This window comes from Molothrus aeneus, chromosome 4 (assembly GCF_037042795.1).
Source record: "Molothrus aeneus isolate 106 chromosome 4, BPBGC_Maene_1.0, whole genome shotgun sequence".
In the NCBI taxonomy this organism is placed as follows: domain Eukaryota; kingdom Metazoa; phylum Chordata; class Aves; order Passeriformes; family Icteridae; genus Molothrus; species Molothrus aeneus.
This window is the reverse complement of record NC_089649.1, coordinates 23,544,570-23,569,501: the sequence shown is the minus strand read 5'-3', so window position 1 is coordinate 23,569,501 and position 24,932 is coordinate 23,544,570. Positions and strand designations below refer to the sequence as shown.

The 24,932-nt window shown below is 47.7% G+C and overlaps 1 protein-coding gene across 1 annotated transcript in view; it reads left to right on the top strand.

Annotated features, from left to right (window-relative positions):
* Positions 1-4,120: 4,120 nt before the first annotated feature.
* The window catches only part of MFHAS1 (multifunctional ROCO family signaling regulator 1), a 34,944-nt gene continuing 14,132 nt past the window's right edge, over positions 4,121-24,932 (top strand). Inside the window, exon 1 of the mRNA XM_066548075.1 lies at positions 4,121-7,313. Coding sequence (XP_066404172.1) covers positions 4,121-7,313 — 3,193 coding nt within the window. The remainder of the gene's footprint in view (positions 7,314-24,932) is intronic.

Sequence of the window (24,932 nt, the reverse complement as noted above, 5' to 3'; positions counted from 1 at the left end):
TGCTCCTCTACAGAGGGTTGAGACAAACAGCAGTGCTGTTCATCCCAGCCCCTCCCTTTCTCCTGCCCAGAGCATGTCCAGGATCTCTTCAAGTGCTGCCATCACCATTTGTATGTGGCTTGTTAAGCCTTGGGGTAGATTCATAGCACTCCTGCAGAAATGGTGGGCAAAATCATGTGGAGAATGCAGTTCTGGCCAAAATTTCATCCTCACAGGGCTTCTATTTAAGGTTGAGGAGGAACATGTGGAGGATCTTTGAAAGCAGTCAGTCAACCCATTGCTTGTTCGCCAGCCAGCCACTGAGCCCTTGGAAACAGGGCTTCCTGAATTGGTGCCAAAGCAGGACCCTGGGGTTTTTAACAAGTGGGCTGTGTCTCTGGTGGTGCAGAGGGCATGCAGGCTCCCAAGGGTCTGCCAGCCTCGCTCACTGCTGCTGCCAGAGCCTGTGAGCTCTGCACTGGCCCACAGCACACCCTGCATCCGCCTACCGCAGCAGCTCGGTGCTTTTGTTGAGCTGATTTAAGTTCATGTCCTGTCACAAGCAGCTGGTTACATTTGCACCTCTTGTCCTGCAAGGGCCTAAAATACTGTTGATTACTCAGTGCCTTTTGCCTGACCCAGGAAGAAGGTGCTTTACATAGAAGTCTTATTAATGATGCAGGTGCAGGGCTCAGTAAAGTGGAAGCACTTCAGATTTCATCTGAATAATTAAATTCCATCAATAGGATTTTGCAGGACTACTATTTAAAATTAATAACTGCAAATGCAATTCTGACATATAAAGGAACCCACTGAAATGGGATTTTTTTTTTTTATAAAATGCTTTATAGATTTCCTGGCAATCTTACAGCCACCTGGCTATAAGTCCCAGCTGATCCTGAGCAGCAAGAAAGGGGTTTGGTGTGGTTTCTGAATATTTTTAACCTCTAAAAATTAGGAAATGGCTCCAAAACCAGCATCCGGCATGCTGATGCTCATGTTTAATGGACCTCTAGTAAGCTGATGAGTAAACTAAGAGAAAATGAGGAAGTCATGTTTGGAAAAATATATCTCCTCTGCCTAAGAAGATGGGAAGATAAAGAATCATCTAGGTCTGTACTAAAAGCCACATTTTATGAGAAACAAAATCTTCCTTTTCCCCAGAAACTACCTATCTCATTCCCTATTGGCAGCTTTGACTGTGGTGAATGTGTTGAAAAAGCCAAGAGAAACCATCCCTGGCTGGCACCATCATGGATTTGCACACTCATGCATAATGGGATAAAGTGCAAGGTTCATAGGAAAGCAGCAGAGCTTTTCTCTTTGGACAACCTTCAAGCAGCCCTGGGGATGTCTTTGTGCCAGCATGCTGTTCATCACGTTTCTTCTGCCTTAGCTTCATTCATCACCTACAGGAGCTTATCAAAGTTTGAATAGTGCTACATGACTTCTCCTTCTCAATGGGGAGGAATTCAGCTCCTGCTGCTTTGCATATTTTGATAGGAAGGTTGACAGTCAAAGCTTTCCCTGCTTAGTGAAAAAAACTTACTCTGTCTGTCCTTGCATGCTGCCAGAAAGATACGTTTAATACAGGCTATGACCTCTAATAGCAGGCAGATGGAGATAAGCACTTCTCTCCCTGGTGTTTTTCAGCTGGCTGAGCCAAGCAGCTGCTTGGAGCATCCCCAGTAGAGGAGCTCCTCCAGTTTTCCCATGGGAAACAAGAGGATCATGCAGTGGCAGCCTTTTGAGTTCACTTGCTGCGGGTCATATAGCAACTGGAAGCCTGCCCTGGCCTCAGAGAGGATCTGCAGTGCCCACAGGAATCATGGGGTGGGTGACCCTCAATAATGATGCTGCTTTTGCTGTCTTTACCTGCACAAGGCATTGGAAAGAAGAAAATTTGCTGCAAATTTGAAGCCAGGGTAAATTTTCCTTGCAGAGATTTTTTGTTTCTAGAAACACCATCTTGATTTAAAAATGTAATTTTGATAGCAACAGGTTGGTTGATTTTGCATGCAGAGGGCTGGAAATGAAACCATCAACCTGGTTTTATTTCTACAAGAGTTATTGGGCAAGAGGGTGGGAGAAGGGAATGACTCTTTCCCCAGTAGGAATTGAATGTGCCACTTTAGAAATGAGGAAGGAGAGTGCTCCTTTTGGAGCACAGAGAAGGGCTACTTCCCACGTGACCTTCAGAAAAGGAAAGACACAAAAACTAGGTTAGCCCAAATAAAAGATGTATTGACCCACTGCAGAGATGCTCTGAAAATAAATGAGTATAATCTTGGAAACTACTTCTAGATGGGCACAATTTAGCAAGAGGCCATGAAGTATTTCTGTTTCCCAGGGCCAGGATCTGGAAGAAGTTTATCCCCAGGTTTAGGACCTCTCAGCAGAGTCTCATGGATCATGAGTATCCCTGCATACCTGTTCTCCAGACAGTGGCCCCAGAGCCAAAACATGAGGTCAGGACTGCCTCTGCTGGCTTTGGGCAGCTTCTGAATTTACTTGGAAATGAGTTTTACCTTCATACAGCCACACTTTCTCTCAGCACGGACTTTCCTCCCTGTCCTTTGTGTCCTTTGTCTGGCTTTACCAGGCAACACAGGAAGATTTTCTCTACACAGAGCGATGTCATTCTCACTTAGCAGCAACCTGGTGAAGGTTTCCTAGAACTCAGAGGGCCTGAAAAAGTCTTCTATCTCTGCTTGTCTGCTAATGATAGGAAATACAGAAACTAAATCTGAGCCTTTGCAATCTTGTAGTTTTAGTAATTTGTAAATGTAATAATTTAGTGCAGTGACTATGGCTCCACACAAAGCTGGTTCAGCTCTCTCCTCCTCTCCAGGCACAGTCAGATGCACAGGGCCACCCAAAAGGAAAGGTGTCATTCTTGTGAGGGCTTTCCACAATAAGGAAGACAATAAAGGCTATAAATCTGGTTGCTCTGTGGACTACTTTTCATTTCAAATCCTTTTTTTTTTTCTTTTTGTGGGTCTGAAGTAATAGCTTATAGCATGCTTTAATGGTAGCTGTTAAAACAAGGTGATGGGTTGCTTCCACCAAGGTGATGGTGAAAGGAAGCACCAAAGCCCCCAAGGCACGCTGGAGTGTCCAGTGCTGAACAAAGACAATGACGTTTTAAAATCTGTGAACCTCTGGCCACGGTGCATCACTGACATTTGTAAGGGTAAGGTCACACATCTCGGGAAAACTGAGCGCCTACAGCCCCAGTCACCCTGATTCGCGGCTCCGCTGTGAAGGGGCTCTCTTCCCCCTCGATAGCAGAGGTGGAAATTTCCACGCCTATTTCTGCGACCCCCTGGAGCAAAGCTTGACTGAGGACCTGAAGAAGGCAGTGTTTAGGGTCTGGCCAGATGGATGCAGCACAGGAAACAAAGCACGGCAGGAAGGTGGCAGAGTTGCTCCGATTAACCAGAGGGCTGCAGGCTTTCGCACTCTCTCAACACGGAAGAACATTTACTGAATGGGAAGAAAGGTTAACCTCGATTTCTTGCAGGGCTGGATGAAAAATCAGCCCTTGCCTCGAGAAAAAATGACACGGGGCAACACGACACCTTTTGCCGTAACTCCGTGGTGAGTCGGGCGGCTCGCAAAGCTCTCAGCGAGCCCAGGCGCTGGGCGAGACCCGGGGCGGCGGCTGTCACACACCGGAGTCCCGGCGGCACCGCCACCAGCACCGCCACCGCTGCTACCCCGGGGCCAGGCGGGCTCACTGCACCGGGGCACCCGAAGGGCCGCCTTCTCGGGCTTTGCCGGGGGTAGGAGCCGCAGGCCGGGAGTCTCTTCCGGACCGTTCCTTCTCGGGGAGAACGGCCTGGTGCCCAGCAGACAGGGGCGGGGTGTCCCCTCCAGAGGCAAGGCCGGCTCTCCCCGGCGCGGGGGCGGCGCGGCGCTGCCGGGGCCGGGCCGTGACCGCGTCCCGCCCCCGGCGGGGCGGTGGCAGCGGCGGCGGCGGTACGTGCGCGGGGCGGCGCGGCGGCAGTGCCGGCGCGGAGCCGCGGGGAGCCCCGAGCCCGTCGCGACGGCGGCGACGCGCAGCGCGGCCGCGCCCATGGCGAGCAGCGGCGGCGGCGGCAGGTAGGGTCGGGCGGGGCGGGGGCCCGCTCCCCCGGCCATGGCTCAGACGGAGCCCCCGAAGGCGGTGCGGCTGTGGCGCGACGCCGCCCTGCGCGCACGGAAGCTGCGGGGCGGCCCCGGCGAACCCGAGCCCGAGCCCGAGCCGGACGCGGGGCCGCCGGGGGGGCCGCCGCCGCCCCCCGGTGCCGCCGCTCCTCGCCTCCCGTCCCTGGCGGCGGCGGCGCTGGGGGAGCTGGAGGCGCTGAACCTGAGCGGGCGGGGGCTGGAGGAGCTGCCCGAGGAGGTGGGTGCCGCCCTGAGCGGGCTGCGGGTGCTCAGCCTGCGGCGCAACCGGCTGGCCCGCCTGCCTGCCGCCGCCCTGCGCCACCTGGGCCGCCTGGCCGAGCTCGACCTCAGCCACAACCGGCTGCGGGGCCTGGGGGACGGCGGGGCGCTGGCGGGGCTGCGGGGCCTGCGCAAGCTCAGCCTCAGCCACAACGAACTGGGCGCCGAGGGCCCGGGGCTACCCCCCCGCCTCGCCGAGCTGGGCTGCCTCGAGGAGCTCGACCTCAGCTTCAACCGCCTGCGCCGCCTGCCCGAGGGCCTGGGCCGCCTGCGGCACCTCCGCACCCTCGACGTCGACCACAACCTGCTGCCCTCCTTCCCTGCCCCGCTGCTGGAGCTGGCCGCCCTGGAGGAGCTCGACTGTTCCGGCAACCGCCACCTCGGGGCCCTGCCCGAGGGCATCGCTGCTCTCCGCCGCCTCAAGATCCTCTGGCTCAGCGGCACCGGGCTGGCGTCCCTTCCCGAGGGTCTCTGCCAGCTGAGTGCCCTCGAGAGCCTCATGCTGGACGGCAACCGGCTGCAGGCGCTGCCCGCTGGCTTCGGCAGACTACAGCGGCTCAAGATGCTGAACCTTTCATCCAACCTGCTGGGGGAGTTCCCCTCTGCCATCTTGGCACTGCCCAGTCTGGAGGAGCTCTACCTGAGCCGCAACCAGCTCACCGTGCTGCCCCCTCACCTCTGTCAGCTCCACCAGCTCCGCACTCTCTGGCTGGACAACAACCGCATCCGCTACCTGCCTGACTCCATCGTGCTCCTCCACAGCTTAGAGGAGCTGGTCCTGCAAGGCAACCAGATCGCCATCCTGCCTGAGGGCTTCGGGCAGCTTTCCCGTGTCACCCTGTGGAAGATCAAAGACAACCCCCTCATCCAGCCCCCCTATGAGGTGTGCATGAAAGGCATCCCCTACATTGCAGCTTACCAGCAGGAGCTGGCCCACTCCCAGCCTGCCCTCAAACCCCGCCTCAAACTAGTCCTCATGGGCCTAAAGGATGCAGGAAAGACCCTGCTGAGACGATGCCTCATGGAGGAAAATGAGAAGAGAGATGACATGGGAAGCCTGGAGGCAGGGAACACCCAGCACAGAGGGTTTCCTGGGCAACAGCAGGACATTGGGAGGGTGGCAGTTGGGTGTTCCCCCTTTTCAGAGCCTCAAGACAATTCCTCAACTCGGGTACCTGTCATGCAGCAGGTGGAACGTCTCCCTGTTGAGCGGCAGGACATCCCTTCTCGCGTGCCCTCTCACCGAGCAAAAGGGGACAAAACATCCCCTGCACCATCACTGCCACCCAATGTGCCCCGAGTACCACTGGGACTAGGACTATCAGGAGGCAGTAAGGGCATCGAGGTGATGGACTGGACAGCAGATGCAGAGAGGGGCCTGACATTCATTGTGTATGAGCTGGCAGGGGACCCAAGCTATGATGTGATCCAGTCTTTCTTCCTCTCCCCTGGAGCCTTGTATGTGCTGGTGGTGAATTTGAGTGCCTACGTCCCTCAGCACTTCTACCCCTCTGTGGGCTATTTCTTACACTGGCTCAGTTCCAAGGTGCCCCATGCCGTAGTGTGCATGGTGGGAACCCATGCCGACCTCTGTGCGGAGCGAGAGTTGGAAGAGAAGTGCCTGGACATCCATCACCAGATCGCTCAGCAGGAGAAGAGGGATGCTGAGGGACTCCAGAGCTTAGTCCAGCAGGTGGATGAGGCTCTGGGACAGGACTTTGACCTGCGCTGCTCCAGCCCGCATGCTGCCTTTTACGGGGTCTCAGACAAGAACTTGCGGCGGAAGAAAGCCCAGTTTCAGTATCTTCTCAACCACCGCCCACAGATCCTGTCTCCAGTGCTGCCTTTCAGCTGCCAGGACCGTTGCCAGGTGCGTCGCCTGCGGGACAAGCTCCTCTCGGTGGCCGAGCACCGGGATATCTTCCCAAACCTGCACCGGGTGTTGCCCAAGTCCTGGCAAGTTCTGGAGGAGCTGCACTTCCAGCCTCAAGCTCAGCAGCTGTGGCTTAGCTGGTGGGACTCTGCCCGGCTGGGCTTGCAGGCAGGCCTGACGGAGGATCGGCTGCAGAGTGCCCTGTCCTACCTGCACGAGAGCGGAAAGCTGCTCTACTTTGAGGAGCATCTCACCTTGCGGGAGTATGTGTTCCACAACCTGCCGCGGCTCATAGACATCCTCAACGTCTTTTGCCAGCGGGATGCCACCGTGCTGCTCCAGAAACTGCTCAGCGACACCCAGATTGACGAACTGAGGACCACTCAGCTCCATCATTACGTGGAGGGCTTCTTGCTGCATGGCCTCCTTCCTGCCCATGTTATCCGTCTCCTTCTTAAGCCCCACATCCAGAGTCGGGAGGATCTGCAGCTCATTCTGGAGCTGCTGGAGAAGATGGGGCTATGTTACTGTGTCAACAAACCCAAATGCAAGCCCTTAAATGGGGCGGCTGCTTGGTACAAGTTTCCCTGCTACGTGAAAAACGAGGTGCCCCATGCAGAGGCATGGATCAACGGCACGAATCTGAGCGGACAGTCCTTCGTGGTTGAGCAGCTGCAGATTGAATATAGCTTTCCATTCATTTTCCCACCCGGCTTGTTTGCACGCTACAGTGTCCAGATTAACAGCCACGTGGTTCAGCGGTCAGATGGCAAATACCAGATTTATGCCTACCGGGGAAAGGTGCCTGTGGTGGTGAGCTACCGGCCTGCCAGGGGAGCTCTGCAGCCAGACACTCTGTCTATCGCTAGTCACGCGTCCCTACCAAATATCTGGACAGCTTGGCAAGCTATTACGCCTTTAGTGGAAGAACTGAATGTCCTGCTCCAGGAATGGCCGGGCCTGTACTACACTGTGCATGTCCTCTGTTCAAAGTGCCTTAAAAGAGGGTCACCCAACCCACACACTTTTCCAGGTAAGGCACAGCCCAGCTTGCCTTTCATCTCTTTTGGAGCTTTGCCCCTTCTAGAAAGGTGTCTCATGAGGTCAGCCATAGCTCTATTTTTTTTTCTTTTTTTCTTTTTTCTTTTCTTTTCTGCTCTAACTCCTTTCCCTGGTGGTTTGAGTCATGAGAGAAAATATTAGGGTAGCTCCAAGGAGACAGGCTTAAAATAACCTTATTCTGAGAGGAGGGGGGTGTTACATCCCCCTTTGTCTGCGCCTTTTCTCTCTGCTTTTTGGGTTTTGGCCCTGAGGGTTGGCAGTGCCATTGTTGAGAAGTCTCTGAACTGTCCTCCTTGTTTTGATTTCTTTGAATGGGATTGTGCTGTTGGGGTTTTTTTCCCCTAGTTCCTTTTACCCTGCAGCTCCCACTTCTTTGGAGCTATTTGTAAACATGAATAGAGATGCCTAAAACATTGCAGGTATCCCCCATCCCCCCCTTCAACCCTCCACCCCCAAAACCTGGCCTATGCTGCAGTCTGTCTGAATGCAGGAAAGCTCCTCCTGGTAGACAATGGGTGTGTTGGTCTCCATAGCCCTGTGTAAAAAGAGCTTTCTCTGAGCTTTCTTTGAGCCCTGTCTCTAGTAGGAAGCATTCCTCACTGAAGAGAGAAGGATACTCCATCTTCTTTGTTTAAGTATCTCACCTAGGAGTGATTCCCAAACTGTGCCTTTTGGAGCTGTTCTCAAGCACATTTTATTTTCCTTCCTCTCTCTCCCTTCCTCAAATGAAAAAAGCATAACCTTTCCCTGGAACGTGACTAGTCGTGGTGCTTTTTAAAGCTGTCACCTCTAAAGTTGTGATTTTTATCAGTGATGTTTTCCAGCAGCATCTGTTTTACTTTGTGTGTGCAGGTACTAACTAGTGTCCTCCCTGCTCTGCTTGGGTTTGCTCTGCGGCTTGCAGGGTGCCATGGGAAAGGTGCTTTGATGTGTAAATCTGCATGAAATCAAAATGCAGTCTGGACTGTGAGCAATGCTCCAGAAATCTGCATTGTAACAACCATGTTAGAGGTGTGTTGGCACATTATTAAGAGGTAGCCTGAAATTGTGCAGGGAACTGTAGCATGATTTGACTTAGAGCAAGCAGCAGTGCTGAAGTTGTTCATAAGCAAATGTGATTAATAAGGTGTGGGTTTTCTGGGGTTGTTTTGGGGTTTGGTTTCTTGTTTTTTGTTGTTTTTTTTTTTCCTCTGGACATTTAGAATAAGGAGGTGCAGTTTGCTCCTCAGCCTGACTTCTGGCTTCATCAGCTGTATCTCCCTCCAACTGCTCACTACTTATGTAAGAGCCATTGGACTGGGGGGTGAACCCATGCTGTGAGACGTGCTGAGTGATATCTTGCTGCTGACATGGTGCATAGGGCAGTGTGATCTGCTTTCCAAACAAAAAACTCTGGAAACTGGAAAAGACAAACCTGCTACAGAACCCCTGAAAAAAACCCCAAATATCCTCCCCAAAAACCTACCAAAATTAGTCACAACAGCAGACACGTGAGTGTGCAGTGTGATGGGCACCTATTGAAGATTTAGCTTGTGAATTCCAGTCTCTAGTCAGGCATCTCTTTTTTTTTTTTTTTTTTTTTAGCTGGTGAATGCTTTGTGGCTGTCTCTTTTCTCCCTGTGAGTAGATGATGCTTTAAAAGGGAAATTTGAGGAAGAGCCAGAGTGTCTGCAGGCAGTTGTTGCTGACCCCAGTGAGGGTCAGAGCAGGTTCAGAAGCATGAGAGGGGCATTGAATGGCCTTTTCCTTTGGACTTGGCTGTGCCATGTATGTTTCCTTAGAGGTGGAAAGGGATTTATCTTGCCTGGGAGCCAGGCCAGGTGTGCTGGGAAGGGAAGGCCCAGGTAAGCAGTGTGCTGAGCATGAGAGGAGCTGGGGCTTGTGTGCCAGGTCTCCAAATGACACCTGGGTGATGCTGCCTGTGGAAAGGGGGTTGCAGCATTTTTGAGGCACTCCAGCAGGGAGTTCAGGCCTTGCTATCGGGGGCACAGGATAGCATCCCAGGTGTGACCCTGCTTTGGGGCAGGGAATGACTCTTTTAAACATGGATACCCTGTGACTCTAGCTGGGAGAACAGCAGACAGACATGTTTAAAAGGCAAGGCTGATCTGTGGAAATGCTGAAGAGTGATTAAATCAATTTATTGAGAAGCCTGCTTGTTATCATGGATGATGCTTGAATCTAGCCCAGGTTTGATCTGGACTATATGAAAAATGTGAACTGTGATTTGACTTGGGAGGCCTGTATGTCTGCATTTAATCTAAAATATTCTTTGCTGTGTATCTGCTCTATGAATAAAAGACTGTTTAGGAGCCCCTAAATGGCAATCGCGAAGCTCAAGAATTTTTTTCCCTCCCGATTTTGTTGATCAGGAGGCGTGCATGTTTAAGCCATGCTGCCAAGCTTGCTGTCATGCAAGTGAATCATGGTTGGTGTCATTTTTGACAAGGTGTAGGAAAGAGAGGGGTCTATGTTACAAAAATATGTAGTGAAGGAGATGTCTGTGTTTCTTTCCAAGCTCTTTTAGTGGAAATCACTGACAATTACAATGCTCCTAATACTTAAATAGGTCTGTGGGCTTTTTAGGACTGCACTGAAGAAGTGCTTTGCAGCCAGTTGACCTTAATAAGGGAAATATTTCTGTGTAGACACTGCCAAATTTGTGCTCAAAAATGGAAGTGCAGTCTGGCTCTCTGTGTGGTTGTGCAATCTGTGTCATCATTCATGAAACTGATGGTGCATTCTTTGGTCATCCAAAATTTTTATTAGAATCCCTTTCAAAAAGGGAGTTCACAAGTTGAGGATTAATCTTTGCTTTTCCTCTCCTTCCCTTTCCTCTCTGTCCTGCATGCTATAGCTTCCACTGATAATACACACAGAAATAAATACTCTAGGAATAGGGCTACTCTGCGTAGAAATGGTAAATAAAAATTAAGGTTCTGGATTCAGTTTTCTGAGGGTTTATTGCAAAGAGTGAATGAAAGTGATATAAAAATGCTTTGTTGGGGTCCTTTTAAGGAAGTTTGTGTGTTTGAAACAGTTTTGTAGCTGGACGAAATAGTAACTGAATTGGCATCTGAGCTGGAATTTCAGTGTGCTTTGAGGCTGCAGTCATCCACTTGGCTGATAACAACTCAGTGTGTTAAATTGTTTTTTTTCTTCTACATTTGCATGATATATATAAATGAAAGTGTCCCTACCAGGCTAAGAAAGTCACATCTCTCTTTGAGTGACCAACAGGAATGGTTCACTTCTCCAAGACAGTAAGACCTCAGTTGGGTCATCACAGGCATTGTGGAATGCTCTCATTTGTATGTGATGTTTTTTTAGCCCCTGGACTGAAGAGCTTTTAGGTTATTCATGTCTTGTAAGCTATTAAGTGACTTGGGATTGGGGGGTGGAGGTGGTTTGCCATCTGTCTGATAGTGACACGTGTGCTTTGTTTGGACAAATGTGACTGGATTTTCCAAGCTTGCATTCATATGCACCTGCTAACTGCCCTGCTGCTGTTTGCCCTTGCCCTGTGCTAGGCTGGGTCTGGGGCACCACATACTCTTCCAGACTGGCTTTTGTACAAGGTGCACCTTTTGTACGAGGTGTCCTGATGTCCTGTGCATGATTCTTCTGGTGTTTGGGCTGGGAGGGATTATGTTTGACTGGTGCTTTTCCTTTATTCCTGCCTTGTGAAGGGGCTGTATGGGTGTAGAAAGAAGAAAGCTGGGGTCTGTGACCATTGCAGAAGACGGGCAAGTAAGATAAGGTGATGTGGGTTTTCACAGAGTAAAAACATGACAACAAATAGAAAGCCATGGGCAAAAATACTGTGTGGGCCTAGCAGCCCCTGTCCAAAAGGATGCTTCAGAGCTATTGGGGAGCTTTGAAAGGCTCTGGAGGATTAGCAAGAGGTCTTTTGTGGAGGGAAAGTGCACATCTGCCACCTGCCTTGCTATCCCTTTCTTGAGGTATCAGAGCAGGGAGATCACAAGCCTCTACTCTGTCTGTCTCCCACATTGTGGGTGAGCAGAAGCAGGGATTATAGTGCCAGTCACCTTAAGGGTTACAGATGGAGGTATCATAGTGTAGTTCCCCTGTGAGTCTCTCTGTCATGGCTAGAGCAGGGCTAACTAGGCCACCATGTGCACATGATTCAAAGTGAACATGCTCACCAGCCCTGAGTTGGAGTCAAAAGCTATCATGACCTCCCTTGGTGGCTGGGATGGAGTCAGGAGACAGAGAGGTGGAGGAACCTGTGGTGTGTCATGCTGTCGAGTCACCCCACGCAAGGTGAGGCGAGAGCAGGTGAGACTGGTTTTGTCAGAAGAGCTCTGAAGTTGCCTCAAAATCTGAGCTGCTGCTCGGTGAAAGGCTCATGTCAGGTATCTAATTCCACTTTGTAGTCATGCTTTAAGTAGCTGGGGTTCTTTTCATAGACAATTGCAATAGAGCAACACCTGCTTATTAGAGATCCTGATGCTAACATTAGGCAGTCTTCTATTTCCCCCATTTGCAGGTGGAGTCTTTTTTGCTTGACTTTCAAAGTAGATGCTCTGGCTATTTTGGGGCTGTTGTCACATATCCTGCAGGCTGTGGCTTCAGCAGAGTACTCAGCAGAGTACTAATTGGAGACAGAGGGACAAGACTTCAGCACCGTGTGATCTTTGGATGTGGATGATCTGGGTGGCAGGATGAAGCTGAACAGGGCCCTGTGGTTCAAGGGAAGAGCATAGATTGGTTGCTGGACTTGGGGAAGCTACTGTCATTCTGTGGCTCTAGCATGGATAATTAAGTTTACCGACTAGAGCTGATTTCTGTGCTGCTGAAGTGACAGCCTTGACTGGTGTGACTTGCTGTAGGTAACAGTTTAGGAACACAGTAGTAGCCTATGCAGCATCACTGATTTTTAGAGATTTCCTTCATATTAACCTATGTGTTGCAAGGTCAGTATTTGAAGTCCTCTTGTTTGGTGGCTGAGGCACCTCTAATTTAAACAACATGTTGAAAGGGACAACAAAAATTTCTGTGGTCCTGAAGGAAGCTGAGAAATTGCCAGAGGACATATGTGGTATGCAGAGTGGGTGGCTGCCATGGGACTGTCCCTGGTGGGGTATGGATGTGGGAATCAGTCTTTGGAGAGACTGAAGTAGTCAGTGCAGACCTGAGCTTGTGCTGACAGTCTGGCTTGGTATGATGCAGGAACAGGAGGGAATGTGGATGCCACAAGAAAGGCTGAGGTTTTTGAATTGCCTTCTTACAGCTGTCCTGCAGTGTCTGGTTACTCATATTGTATGTGTTTGGGGGCTCTTATTTTTAAACTCTTAATATAGAACTTGCTAAAATTGCTTGAAATTAGAATGGCAACATGCACACTTTAAACTGCTTGAAGAAATCCTCTTTCTTTATTGAAGGAATCATCTTCCTTATTCAAGGAGTTCCTATGCATTTCTGATAAAAGAAAGCTTTCCTGTTATGTCAGCTCTGGTACAGGGAAGCTCTTCTGGTTTGCCCCTTAACAACTTGTCTTGCCCTGGCCTGCCTGGCCTGTTCCTCATGGGGGTCATCTCTGGGCATTGAGCCTCTGGACTTTGATCTACCACCACTGAACCAGGGAGATGCTAGATTTGGTTGAGTGGATCTTTTTGGTTAGGTTAGTGAAGCAAAGCAGAGTTCTTGGCCTTCAGTGCATTACTTTTTTTTTTTTTTTTTTTTTTTTTTTTTAGTTTGTGTTTTTGGTTTGTATTTTTTATTATGGTTGCTGAAATTTGTCTCTGCAGGAAATGACCTATAAAAGAGTTGCTGGGTACTAAATGATTCTTTAAATCATTGCATGTTTAAAAGCTACTGACTGTGAGGGTGAGATAAGCTCTTGCTGGAGGTTTTTCCCTCTCTGGAGTCAGTTGATTACATGAGGACTGATTTGTGTGCTGCTTCAGCATGCTGTGGACACAGGTGTCATGCAACATGCTTTGCATTGTCTTGTATGCTCACACATCTGGTGATATGATACCTGCTTCTACAAGCACTGAAGTGGAAAAGTTTTCCCATGTAAGTTTAGTTGAGATTTGGCACGTGAATGATCCACATGCAGGTGTATTACAGGAGAGATCCTTGTGCATCTCAGGAGAGGATGGTGGGAAATCACCAACAGTGCTGAATTGTTGGCATTTGGGGATGTGAACATGTTACTTGACATTGGGATAGAGATGTAAAAAACAGTATCAGTTTAAAAACAACATAAAAGTGCATCTGGTAGGTAATTCTCCTGTATGCTGTGGTGTCCATTGTTTTTGCAGTATTAAGCAAGGAGCTGTGATAGCCTAGCATGCTCTCCAGTTAGTAATTTGCTAGTAATAGTGCAGGCTACTTGCTTGATTCTTGAAAACAATTTTCTAGGGAAGAAGGGGGAAAATTGATGTAGTGAAAAGTCGTATGTGGGGTTTTAGTTCTTGGAAGTCATCAGTGTACAATTTTTTTTCTACCTCACCCCCACTGTGAATAGAGGAATAACCTCTGTAGATATGTAAAGAAAATTGTGTTCTGGGGGTTGAGTACAAGATCATCAGTTGTGGCCTTTTACCTCCCTCTCCTTATTTGTGGTACCTGTGCTTGTTACACACATGTGGACAACTGTGAGAGTAAGCAGGCTGGTGCCAAATAAGATCAGCTCTTCTCAGGTGCTTTGGAACTTGTGGGATACCTATTTCAGGGAGCTCCTTGTAGGGACAAGGAGTGGAAAGAGACTGCCTAGAGTACAGTGTGAATTATAACCACCAAACTCCTCTGCTGCAAACAAAATGTGTCAGTGCTTTTGACTAGCTAAGAACTTACCTGTGTCTAAGAAAGTAATGCACTTGGGTTACAGGAGTCTCAGCCTGCCTCCATGGTGTGTTATATGGTGGTCTTGCCTACATCAGGAGAGCTGATGGGATTCTGGTGACCACAGCGTGAAGGAGCTGTCTTATGCAGAGGATGAGGAGGCTGTGGTGTTTTTGGAAGCTGTTGCATGGATGAAGTTTACAGTCTTGGATATCAAGGTCACCTCTGTGAATGTAGCCTTTGTTCCAGCTAGACCAGGTGGGAGAGTTTTGTCCTCTAGCAATTTCTTTCTGGGGAACCAGATGTAAGAACTGAGATGGGGGGATGCGAGACCTGTGAAAATAAAATGGCTGGTGGCTTTGTTAGAAATTTAATTTGGGATGCTCAAATGGACCGAACATCCCCACCTTGGAGGGCTTATGGTTCTTCCTCAGGAGGCTGCTGGAGGCTGAAGACATATTGCACTTGTGGTATTTTGCTGGCTAAAGCTTGGTGGTAACACTGGTTGGGTTGCCAACATGGTCAGTGGTACTGTGATTTCAGACTTAGCAGGTTCTGTGGTTAGGGGTGACTTGTCTGTGGCCAGTGGATGGAGGCTGTGCTCAGACTGAGCTGTGACTGCTGGAGTGCTTGCCTGCTGGAGTTGGTTGTGGTTTAAAGCAAGACCTTAATTTCAGATTTGTTTTTTTTGTTTTCCCAGTGGTCATTTTCAAGAGCTCTGAGCTTTACCCAAAGGTGTGCCAAGTACACTCCTTACTGGTTTTAGCTGTGGATTCCTGGGGGAGGAGTGTGAAAATGGCCTAGGACTTAACCACTCTACAAGGTAGCATTAATTTTGAATTGGCAGTTGAGCATGGCAAGCTCTGCCTGAGCCAAACAACAGCTTTGAGATGAGCAAGGTGCTTCAGTTGGGAAGGCCATTAAACTGAGCACTTTGTGAAGATCACACTACACTGAACTCTCAGGGCAAGTAACCTTCAGCACAAAATAAAGTTCAGTCTCAAATCCTGTTCAGACCTGCCTTGTATTGCCAAGTGCTGACTCGGATTTGGTGCTTGAACACTCCAGGAAGCAGCTGTAGTGTGGTTGATCTAGGATACATTGAATTGTGCTGGTAAGATGATGGGAGACTTCTGCTGGGCTTTTACTGGCGGGATTTCGCAAGCTTTTCCAAGTGCATTTCTGCGAGACTCTTTATGGAAGCAATACCAGGAAATCTCTTTTATCCAGTTTTAGGATGATGTTTGCCAAGAGTCTAGTTTAGAGAAGCACTTTTATTTGTGTTATCTGAGGGAACCTACACTGTTCTGGGAAAGCTCCTTCCTCCTCCATTCATGGTACCCATCACTTTCTGTAGAGTTTTCAGTCTCTTCCTGTTACAGTGTGCCAGGAACAAAACAAAGGTACAACAGTGGTAGGACAGGGATTTATGTGCCTTTTGCCCACAAATGACTGGTGATAAAATTAATATTGTAGGCTTTTGTCCTAACAGAATACAAGATTATGGCACACTTCACTCAAGACTGGTTTCTTGAATGATGTGTACGTAGTAACTTTCCAGTCTGTGTGCTGAATTCCCCTTGGATCATGTTCTTTACATTTTTTCAGGTGTTTTTCTCTCCAGCAATACCAAGTGAGCAATGGTATCTGATAAGGAACAGATCCTGCCATACAGCAGGGTAGGATTGTTTATGAACTTCCTGAAAAATTAATTGGCTGTGGTTTCCACAGCATCAAAATCTGCAGGGTTTGATTTGAGACAGAGGTGCTTGACCTAATTTGCTTTAGCAAATGCATCTAGCAGTTTCTGCCCCATGAAACCATGCAGTGGAAAAATATTGAAGGTGTACAGTGATTTGGCCTTGCTTGACTTTGAGAGATGTGTGCAGTGCATTTGGTTCTTGTGTATCAGTGCATGGTTGGCAGCAGAGGACTGCAAGAAGAGCTGATTTGTCCCTAGGCTATCCCTAAGTGTTCTCATATTTAGGAAGACCCTCTCGCTTGCTGCATGGGCAACATACAGAGGGAGAGCTTCTTGCAGCAGAAGAAAAAGGCATCTTTATCATGCTGTTTCTGAAAACTTATGATGGACACAGCAGAACTGCAAAATTGTCCTGCAGTACAGACCATGAGTCTGCATGGTGCAGCAGCTCCCTGCTGCATCTCTAGCTGTTGTTGTGGAACTCTGTTGCTGGCTATTTAGTAGCTCTCTCCACTCCCTGTGGCCTCTTTGCTAAAAGCAGCAGTCAGGTATGGATGGCAAGCAGTTTTTCTCTGAACAGATAGTGTTAGAAAGCAAGAACTTAGCCCTGTGCAGAGCTGAAATGCACAGGCTGTACAGTGTGGAGGATGGAGAGGCAGGGACTTCTGTCTGAGGCTGCCTGACTTCAGTCTTGTACTCTAAATATTCCTGTTGCCCATGTCCAAATAGTTGCATTTTCATCTCTCATGAAAATTCTCAGATAAATTGAGATCAATAAAGAATGAAGTACTAAAAGATGGGTTAATGGCTGATGATGAAGATCCATTCTGAGAAGCAGTCATCCCATGTTGATGTTCCTGACACTTGAATTTTTATCATTCCACCCTCTCTCTATATTTATATCGTGTCTAATTCACCAGTCTGTACACATATTCTCTTTTACTACATTATGGGGAAAACAGCTTGATTGTCTGTCAAATTGCTGATCTTTGCATTTTACAGGATTACACCCTCAATGTATAATAGTATGCAGCTGTATTTATTGTCATGTGTGATGGGGAATAGTTCAAGTTGTTTATGCAGAATTTTTTTTTCCCCCAAAAAGAGCTGAACAGCTCAGACCTTGTGTACATGGCACCAAAGGGGGACTAGGGGCAACTACATAACTTAGTTGTCACCTTACTTTTGGAATTCTTCATCTGTGAAGCTGAGTGGCTCACTGGAGCAATGACCTTCCTTAGCAGGGGCATTTAGTCATGATGGGACACACAGGAGCTGGAGCAAAGTGACAGTGGGGTGGCAGCTGGGCTGCTCTGCACACCTTTGAGAGAATGTGTCTTGCAAATTGCAGACGCACCCGGGAGTAGCCACAGGGCATGGGAAATTGCAAATCCAGACAAACTGGTGTCTGACTCAGCAACAGCTGTGTGGTGACAAACTCTCACTAATGATAGAGAGCTTTTTATAAAGTGTGCTGTAGGTTGAAAGAACAGCTGCTGTCTTGGCCTCCACTGCCTTAATGTGGGCTTTGAGCCAGCCAGCCTCTGTCCCACTATTGAACTTCTTGGGTCACTCTGTTTCGCACCTCTGTATTGCTGAGCAGCCCAACTAGAAACAAGCAGTGAGAGCTGGAATAATCAGTTCTGGCTCAAAGTATTCCCTGGGTAGTCCTTTGGATGGATTGGCTTTCTTGGGGAAGCCTCATCTGGACTGTATCTTCAGGAATCCAACATACTGTGTGTTCAGAGAGAAACAAGCAGGTGGACCTCTCCACATTTCCAGCATATTCCAGGCAGGGGAAGATGGACAGACTTATCCTTTTTATATGTCTGTGCTACTGCAGTGAAGAGGAGATGGAGGATTTTGTTTCCTCTCCTGGTCTGCACAGTGCTTCTTACACCCTTGCTGTCTGTGGCTGTATTTTTGCAGTGGGTTTCCATAGCAGGGGTTTGGTAGCAGGAGTGGGGCCCTACAGAGTTTGCTCCTGTGAGAAGCTGCTGGACACTTCCCATCTCTCTGACAGCCAGTCCCAGATGGCTCCAAGACAGACTCACCACTGGCCAAGGCCAACCAAGCCCATCAGCCATGGTGGTAGTACCTTTGGGATAACAGATAAGAAGGGGAGAAAAACCAAAAGCCCTTGCAGCAGCAATTGCAGCTGGAGCAGGCAGATGTCCGAAGGAAGTTGTGATCCTGTGAGAAGCTTGTGCTGGAGCAGACTTCAGACAGGACCTGTGGACCCATGGAGAGAGGAACCCACACTAGAGTAGGTTTGCTGGCAGGACTTAGGACCCCATGGGGGACCCCAGTCCATGAAGAACTGCAGTCTGTGGGAGGGGCCCCACACTGGAGCAGAGGAAAAGTGTGAGGAGTCCTTCCCTTAGGAGGAAGGAGCAGCAGAGTCAATCTGTGATGAACTGACTGCAGACCCCATTCCTGACCCTCTGTGCCACTGGGGAGGAAGGAGGTAGACAAAATTAGGAGGAAAAAGTCAGGAGTGAAGTTGAGGCCAGGAAGAAGGACTGAGTAGAGCAGAGGTGTTTTAAGATTTGGGTTTATTTCTCATTATCCTTCTCTGATTTGATTGGTAAAAAATTAAAGTATTTTTCAAAGTCAAGTCTATTTTGCCCATGACAGCAACTGGTGAGTGATCTCTCCCTGTTCTTACCTCAATGAGCCTTTCGTTGTATTTTATCTCCCCTGTCCCATTGAGGAAGGGAGTGATAAGAGTGACTTTGGTGGGCATGTGGCATCCAGTCAGGGTAAACCCACCACAATTTTATAGGCAGAACTGCTGGATGGGGTTGAATGTACTGAAGCAGAGGATGCTTGGTGGCAGGTTTCCAAACCAGGGAGTCAGCAGCAAGCACCAGGCCTACTTACACTCATTGCATAATCAAATGAGTTTTCAGCTCCCTGTGCATTTCTCTAAATCTTCCTTTTGAGCAGCCTCTTTCTTTGTCCGAGAGATTTTCATGCTCTTATTTCAGACAGTGATGCATGCACTAGATTTGGAAAAGTCTCATATCCATATGACTCTGGTATATCAAAGTGGTTAAATTTAGAAAATCTAACAAAAAAGAGCTTCCCCTTCCTGTGATCTGGCATAATGTTTCTTGGTCGCTGTTATTTTTACTACGGAACAGCTTAAATCTATTTTTTGGGCACTAAGTGATGGCTACAGTGTGAAAGAAGAAATTTGTTTCTGTGAAGTCAGGCAGCCGTGCTGCAGCTTCAGGGCTCTGAGGGCAGCCTGCTCATGCTGAGTATGTGCCAGTGCTGTGTTGGGGCCCCCTTACAGCCCTGCTCAGCTCTCTTGAGCTCTGACTGCTCAGTACAGGGTCTCTGGGGCTCGGAGCTTTGATGGCTCTGAACTTCTTCAACATCTTGTAGATGTAGTGAGTGGCAGTGGTGATGGATTTTAACACACACACACACACACACCCCCCCACCCCAGTACTTCACTCATCGTCCATATTCAAGGAGGACAGTATAGGAAAGATGTTTGACTGGCAGCAAAGTAGAAGATGCAATGGGACTTTACATGGGAGCTAGTCATGCCTCTGGTTTCACAGGTCTCTTTAATACATGGATCTTTCACTGTACACTGTTAGGACTGAGCCATCCTTGCCTGGAAAATGCACTGGTGGAATCATGCCCTGCTGAGCACCTTTAGCTCTTGGTGTCAGGGATATGTAATTCAAGCTGCCAACTTTTGGCATATTACCATGCATATTGCCAACTTTTACTCATTTTGGTTTGGCATTTTTATTTGTTTGGGTTGTTTGGTGTTTTTAAAGCCATCTCTTTTGATAAAACTTTCTCTGTGGAGGTTCAAGCTCATATTTTATTATAGCTAGCTGCTCCGCTTCAACAGCCTTCTGACTTGTTTCTGAACATCCCACGCCTGCTTTCATATTGAGATGGAGTGAAGGAAGACAGCTGGGATGTTGGGAAGAGATGCCTTTTTTTGCTGACCTCAGTATCCCAGAAATCTGCTGAGCAAGAATTTGTTTCTTACTTTATCATCATTTTAAGCTTCTGGTGGACAATTGTGTAGAAATGTTCAGCAGGTGAAAATGGAGGCAGTGTGAGCCTCACTCTGGAACTTTGGTCATCTCCAGGTGGTTTTGTTCAGGTTCATGACGGTGCTAGAGGGCTGTGTAGGGAGTGAAACTCCTCCAGTGTGCTTTGTCCTCACTAAAAGGTCCAGCCAGATCTGCATACCTGAATGTGTAGCGTCAGGAGTTTTGGGCAGGGAGTCTCGCTCACGCTGTCACATGAAGGGTCATGCTGTGATCCAGCACTGGTGGCATTTTAATGGCAGCTTGAGCAAGCAGGAAGTTTGTAGTTTCTCAAAGGAGCATGTGTGTGCCCAGAGGGAGCCCTACAGGCTCTGAGGTGATCATTACTGGATTTTGGAAAGATCTTAGCTGCTGCTTGCATAGGAAAATAATTCAGCTTGGCAAGTGGCTGCTGTGGTCTGCTTGGAGCCTTCCTAGGGTGAGGTGCTGAAATAAACAATCAAGAGTTGAGTCTTGTGCGTGTCTTTTCCTAAGCAATGTGTTTGGACCTCAAAGGCTCAGCCAAACTAAAGACTTCCTTGGATGAAAGAAAAGCTTGGGAACCTTCCGTTGGGATCAGAAAAAAAAATTACCTTTCTCTGTGTCTTTTGTAATGGAAAGCTACCACAAAACTTTTGAAGCTGCCTGTTAATTTTAACTTGTTCTTTATCCTTCTTTGAAATAAATCACATCTTACTTCTCTGACAAGAGTTTGGCATGTTATGGACTTACACACATGCACATTTTTGAACGCCTACAGTGAAGTTTAACACAATGTTAAGAAAATGGCTACTGAACACGGCAAGATCATGTTCAGTTTAGTGATTCAGACAGGATCTGATTTCAAAAAAAGAGAAAAAAAGTGAAAATAAGTAAAGAAACCTCTCCAACCAACCATTGGGCTGAAGAGGGTGTGATGAGAGGAGATGCTTAGTGGGCTGTTTTGGGAAATGCGGTAGGTTGGCTCTGAATCTGTAACTTGGACTTCTGGCCCAGCACTTTGCAGTGCTTCACATTAAATGCTGGCAGCTGTGTGAGTGTGGCCAGGTGTCTTTGGCTAAGGGAAGCTGAGCAGTGTGGCTGTTCACTTACTGCATGGCTGCTGCTGCCCCTGGGCCCAGGGTGGATGCTGGCAGCAGAGTCCTTGTACTGAGGGTGGGCACCTTGAAGGCAGTTCTTGACCAGCCTCTGGTTTATCACCACTGTGGGATCACCAGTTGTCACATTTTATGGCAGACCCATGCCCAGGCTTCAGGTCAGAGTTTATTACTCTTAGCTGTGCTTCCTGAAGCATTTAGCATCAGTATTTCTCTGAAATAGCACCTTTGGTTGAAAGCTGTGTGGCAAAACACCCTCTGCTCTGCAGCTGCTGCATCGTACAAGGTTTGTGTGTGATTCTGCTTCTCTGGCATGTACAAAGTGCACCTGATCCTATCTGAATCTTGCAGGTGAGCACTGGAACTGAGAGCTGCCTACAAAGTTATGGTTCTGCTGGAGACAGCACTTTCATCCCTTGCTCTGTGCTGCTTTATTCTCAGTTGCGTAATGCAGCGTGATGTGGATAATCCGGTCATCATTACAAAAGGATTTAAAACCCCTTTTTAATCAGAACTCATTTTTAATAAAGCTTTGCCTTGCTTGGAGGACTGTTTTCCTGGCTTGAGTGTTTAAGAACAAAATGCAGGAGACTGAGGGAGGAGGGAGGCTGGTGCCTCTGTCTGGCTCCCAGGCGGTTGCTGGTGAAGTCCAGAACTGTGGGACACGTTTCCAGTAGCACCAAGCATGCAAAATCCTTACGAGCCCAGATAGATGCAGCTCGTACGTCTGTGCTTTCTCAGAATTTTTCACTGACAGAGCAGACTTCTGGTGGTGGAGAGAAAGAAAGGCTCGATCTAGTCCAGTCTGACTTCTACTCCCTCTTTTAACCCTCTGTGTCCAAAACACTGGTTGGTAGTCCTCTAGGGCCTCCTGCATCTCAAAACAAGCTGTGGTCCTGGACAAAGGGCAGCATTTACTTCTCTTGTAATGGCAATGGCATACAGTGCGTGTGATTGACCTTATTTCTTTGGCTGTTGCTCTGCCGTTGTATTGTGGAAAGTGCACTGACTAAAACAGCATGTGAACTCCTATGTAGCTCTGAAATGTATCTTCTTCCCACTTTTCTGGCAGTAGCCACCTCTTGAGCTGCTACACCTGCTTCACCTCCCCCCAGAGCAAGCCTGACTGAGGACTTGAACTCTGGCACTTGGTGTTTGAGAATGTTTGAACAGAATGGCATTTGAGAGCAAGCATTCTGCTGCTTCCTGTTTTTTTTCAATCCTAGTAGTCCTCACGCTTGGGGAGCATACCTCCAGTGTATGCTTTAGATATCCCTGAGTCTCCTCTTTGATCAGTGTAAGTTGATGACTGGGAAGTTTTAAGGTGATTCCTCCCCAAGACAGATCCCATCCAGAGGAGAGCTGGTAAGCTTGCAGCTCAGGTGAGCTGATAAAACATCTGAAGGAGGGGGGGCGTGGGTCAGGGTTGTGTTACAATGACACTGGTGAGTAAGTACCCCAGAGTTGTCCACCTGGTGGAAACCTAGAAGTAATACTGGTTTACAGTACAAATAGGGGACCAGGAGAGAGCTCAGCTCTAGGACAGAATTCTCTATGAGAGAAAGTTGCAGAGGAGTAGAAGAAATGGTGGAGGAGTTAAATGTTCTTCTGGCAGTACTGCTGCTTCCCTGTGAGGCTGATGAGTTCTTTCTGGGCCCCAGAGCTCCTTCCTGTTACAGTAAAAAATGTGACTACTATAGAAGTGATTTTTAAACAGCAAAGATGAATGCTGCAGGTGATTTTTGGGCACTGAGAACCCAGACCAGATGACATTTAGCGGGCAGTGAACTCTGTAAGAGTTAAGTAGCAAAGCTATTGTTTCTGTATTCGCATGACTTCTCACTGGGAGGCATTTCAACAGTAGAATAAAAAGCAATAAGCATTGGCCTCAGCAGAGATAATAATATTAAGTTCATAAACAAGCACTTTTCATTGGGAAAAAGGTGTTTGTAAGAAAAAGCTAGCTATTGCATTGATTTATGGCAATTAGTTGTCTGTCATCTATTTGGATATTAGGGAATGAGAGGGGTCAGAAAAGAGTGGTTAAATTATTGGAAATGTTGAGGAATCACAAATCAACACAAAAAGAAAAGTTAAAAGATTAGTTCTCATCCCATCTGGAAAATGGAGCAAGTAAAAGCTGTTAATAGTAAAAGGACAGATGGAGCTTTATTCTATCATTGAGCAAGAGAAAGCCAGCAGGTCACTCAAACTTTGAAGACTGCAGTTTTGGTAATAGCAAAAGATACTTTAAGCCAAACAAATAGAGCAGATTGAAAACAGTATCAGGTTTCCACCTCTGTTGGCATAGGGAGACTCAGGATCTGAGCTCTGTGGATTGCTGGCACTTCCATGTGTGCCATTAATGCTTTTATTGTGGCCTTATGCAATTCTCCTCCTCCAAAAGGAGAATTGGCTGGTATTGGTGCTCTCTCTGCTCCCTCTGATTTTAGCCATATATCTTGATGCAAATCTGCATACACTTTGTTTCATAAGGAAGAAATACTTGACTAAGGATGTACTCAACAAACTATAATGTAAATTAAACAAATATATGCAAAGAAGGAAGTTATATCTGATGTCCTTGTAATTAAGGAAACCTCTCTGATCCTGCAGCTTCGTGGTCAGCTAAAGCCATACCTGTGGACAGCATGTAGTGTGGGGTTAGTTGTTATTATGTAGAAAGTGGATAGCTTTGAAGGAAAAATGCCAAGGAGGCACTTTGTTCCAATTAAGCATGAGCCTAGAATAAATTCTGTGATGTACGTGCATAGACCAAATTCCCCAGTAAAGAGACTTCAATACGAAGTCATGTTGATAGATTAGAACAGGGATGACCTCAAGTTGGTTCAATAAGTGGGTAAAACACTTGATTTAACATTTGAATATGAGCAAGACCTTTGGTGTAAAGACTTTTCTCCTTAGATCAGTCGATGTTGAAGGGTAAAAAATAAATGTTCCTGTGTTTAAGTGGACTCTGTGGTTGTCCTGATGAGCAGCGAATGTTTTAGGGTGACTAAAATAGCTTTACAGAGGAATATTGTGCATACATCTCACCTTAAGTGATCTGGGAGAGAATACTTACCACCACAGGTCTGAAAATACAGTTCCTTCCAGTTCAGTTTGCAAAACACACTGAAACCTTGGAATGGCCCTAAGGCAACAGCAATTCTCATGGAGTCAAATTACTTTTATCCAGAAAGGAGTTTATTTAATCTCAGAGAAAACTGTTGGGCAGAACATGTAGATGCAGGTCTTGCATGTGTGTTTTGGTTTGTTCTCCTTTTTCTTGGCTGGCAGAAGGTAAGTAAATGGTAAAAAAAAAAAAAAAAAAAAAAAAAGAGAGAAGAAAAGAAAGGATGCTGTGGCAGAGTGTACAAGGTTACAACAAGGGAAAAGGGAAAACTCCAAATTTTTCACTTACCAGCTGGACACCTGTCAACTTCTAGAAGAGGGGCTTCCTAGTCAGAATCCAACCTTCAACCATGGCATGCATGGACATCTTGCGAGGAAGGAGCAAGCCAAGAGGGGAAAAGACTTGTCTCAAGTGCTCTCCCAGCCTTAGTCTGTCATCAGCAGATGACATCAGCACACGGATTTGTCTCCTTAGTAATGTTTAAGAACACTTTTCCAGTTAATGGTCTGGTCTGCTTGTGAACCCTTGTGTTGCAGCAGTCTGCATCAGGTGCTTCCTTTTGTTTTTCCTCAAGTGCACCATGTAGTACCTGCATTAAGGCTTTCTAGTTTCTGTGTTGGAGCAGGCAGAAAACCATCAGCCAGTTCTGGGTGCAGTATTAGTAGCTAGACTATTGTGAGGAAATATGTCTTGCAGACTTGACTAATTCTCTGAATTTAGTAAAAGGACAGGCGGAGTCTTGGCTCTGTCTCACCAGTTGCTTAAGGCTGGAAGTCAG